The sequence below is a fragment of the Papaver somniferum genome, chromosome 5 (assembly GCF_003573695.1).
Source record: "Papaver somniferum cultivar HN1 chromosome 5, ASM357369v1, whole genome shotgun sequence".
Lineage (NCBI taxonomy): Eukaryota > Viridiplantae > Streptophyta > Magnoliopsida > Ranunculales > Papaveraceae > Papaver > Papaver somniferum.
Genome location: NC_039362.1, coordinates 43,333,357 through 43,335,961, shown reverse-complemented (window position 1 = coordinate 43,335,961; position 2,605 = coordinate 43,333,357). Strand labels below are relative to the sequence as shown.

At 38.1% G+C, this 2,605-nt stretch overlaps 1 protein-coding gene across 1 annotated transcript; it reads left to right on the top strand.

The window, feature by feature from the left end:
• The first annotated feature begins 1,080 nt into the window (after positions 1-1,080).
• Positions 1,081-1,662, top strand: LOC113278991 (protein starmaker-like). Its single transcript, XM_026527707.1, has one exon. The coding sequence runs from the start codon at positions 1,081-1,083 to the stop codon at positions 1,660-1,662; it is 582 nt and encodes a 193-aa protein (XP_026383492.1).
• Positions 1,663-2,605: the final 943 nt, after the last annotated feature.

The window sequence follows — 2,605 nt, the reverse complement described above, 5'->3', positions numbered from 1 at the left end:
CAGTACCTTCATCACCTCTTCATCCTTCTCACGTCAACAGTAGCAGGGGAAATTCGCCGGAGTCGTTGCTGTCACTGATCGCCGGCACCGTCCGACTGTCGTCCGGCCGAATTCCTGCCACCGCCGACCACGTAAGTTTTTTTTTTTTTTGCTGAAGTTCATAAATTCCATGATTTTTTCATGTCTTGATCATGATAAAATTATATATATGTGCATATATGGGTGCGATTTTTATTGAAAACCCTCGTTTTTGAAAACCTATGTTCGTTTGTTCGTTAGTTTTTGAGAAACTAATCATAATCCCTGATTTAGGAGAGATTTTTTTTTATATATATAGACCTAGGTCCAGTGATAAAACTTTGTTTATGAGCTTTCATGAGAACCAAGGTTTTATCATAAAAGGAGTGAACTTTCACAAAACCGAAATAAACCTTCGTTTTAAAGAATGACAATAGTACGAAGGGAAAAAGTTTTTTTTTTTATATACATGGACTTGCGTCCAGTGATAAAATTTTGTTTATGAGATTTCATGGAAATCAAAACTTTATCTTATAATGTGTGAGCTTTCACAAAATTTAAATAAACCTTTGTTTTAAAGACCAATGACGGTACGAAGGAATTTTTTTTTTATATATATATAAAATCGTGATGTCCACGAAAAATATTTTGTATATAAAACCGTGACATGCTCACGGAAAAAATTTATTTGCGTGAGTTATCACTCACAAAAATAAAAATCGAGTTATCGTTTCACGCTTTTGTAAACATATGTTTTCGAAAACCCAAGTTCGATTTTGAGTAATGTTCAAAAGCAAACAATTATTTATGATGAAATAATGTTTTAGTTTTCATAATTCCATGGTGAATGTTCACACAGTAAAAATGTTCATGATTTTATGAAAATCTGAGTTTCGTTCGTCTTTTGTAGGTTTCGAAGAAACGAACGAGTTTTGAGGTGTTAACTCTTGCATTACCATCACTACTGTTAGTGGAATCGTAAAAAGGTAAGAGTTAAGAATTACCATTTTTGCAGATGGATTTACTTGCATGCTGATAATTTTATGCTCCTGGTTCCAGAAAATGTCGACATTCAGCAGCAGTTATTACGATTATTGTTATTGCTCTTCTTCCTCCAGCTCTTCCGATGAGTATTCCAAAGCTTCCGTAGCCAAATCGAAAGCTAAGACAACTCATGATGAGGGGGCGAAGCCTAGCATACCTTTGAATGATCAAACGGTCACTTATGCTAAACTTATGAAGAGAAAGGCTGAAAATGACGAAGCGGAGAATCGTCACCGCAGAAAGGATCGAATTCGGCGCAGGATACAAGCGGCTGAGGAGAGACGTCGATTCCTTGATGGGGTACCCTCTGACTCTAATGCTGACACTTCTGAAGAGAAAACTGCGTGGGTGCTTACAAAGCGCAAGATCAAGCCTGACCGATATGAAAGAGAGTTCCGGAAGACTATGAAGCAAATTGAAGCTGAAGCCGAAGAAGAAGAAGACTCGGACTCAGATGATCTTGATACCCATCCAGACTTCATCGATGGTTCTGACACTGATTCCGACGAAGAGGAAGGCAGTGATGACAAATCTGATAACTTGGATGGCGAGAAGGACAGTGATGACGAATCTGATAATTCGGATGAGTCTGACGAGTAGCTTCACTTTCATCCTCTTTTCTTTCTTAAACATTTGAATGTTCTTTAGCCTTCGTAATATACATTTTATTTGGAGAACTTCATATTAATAATTTTCTTTTCGAATAAGAGATTCTTTATTAATGTTGGTTTTTCTTGATTGGAAATACGCCGAACCCATCGTGAGTTTCCCCTTGATTGCTTTATGACTTCTATCTGTGAAAATATCCAGGAACATCACAGATGACATGTAACACACAGAGGCCGTGTGACTTTCTGACCATGCTCAGCTTTGGTCAGTCCCCAATGTATTACTTTACTCCGCATCTCCGGTATTGACCTTGCTCGAGACTTAGGGTTTCAGTAAAATTCGCAACTAAATTGACCATTTGCATAAGATAAGCGTCCGTATCTTGTATATATCTTCAAGATTTAGGGTTTAATACTTGCATAAATATTTCTTCTATTCTTGAGTTAGTTTCATCGTAGAAGACTTTGATTGTCATACCTTCCATCCCATGTCCAGCGATAGTACTTCTTCTCAAAATGAACTCCAATCGAAGAACGAAATAGAAGCGTCCATCGCGGTAAGTTGTATATATTTTTCGTCTTTGTTTGATCGAGGTTATTGATCATAGGAAAATGATTTGTTGCAGAATAACCAGAAGAATCTTTCTTCTCATAATTCGAGACCCAAGCGGACTGTTAGAGCTCCTGCCCGGTACAGGTCGGCTCATGCTGAGGCTGGATCGTCTATAAGTAATCTTATACCTTTCGAATCTTTATCACGTTCAATTTTGATAAAATTAAGCATTTCTCCATTTCGTCGTAGGCGAACGTTCGTGTCGTCGTTGATGCTAGAAGGAGGAGAAATGAAAAGTCTGTGACCGTGGTTGAGATCGAAGGCAGCAGCAACCAAGTTGGTGAATACTCTGCAGAATCCGTGGAGGTTGAAGACAGGGTTC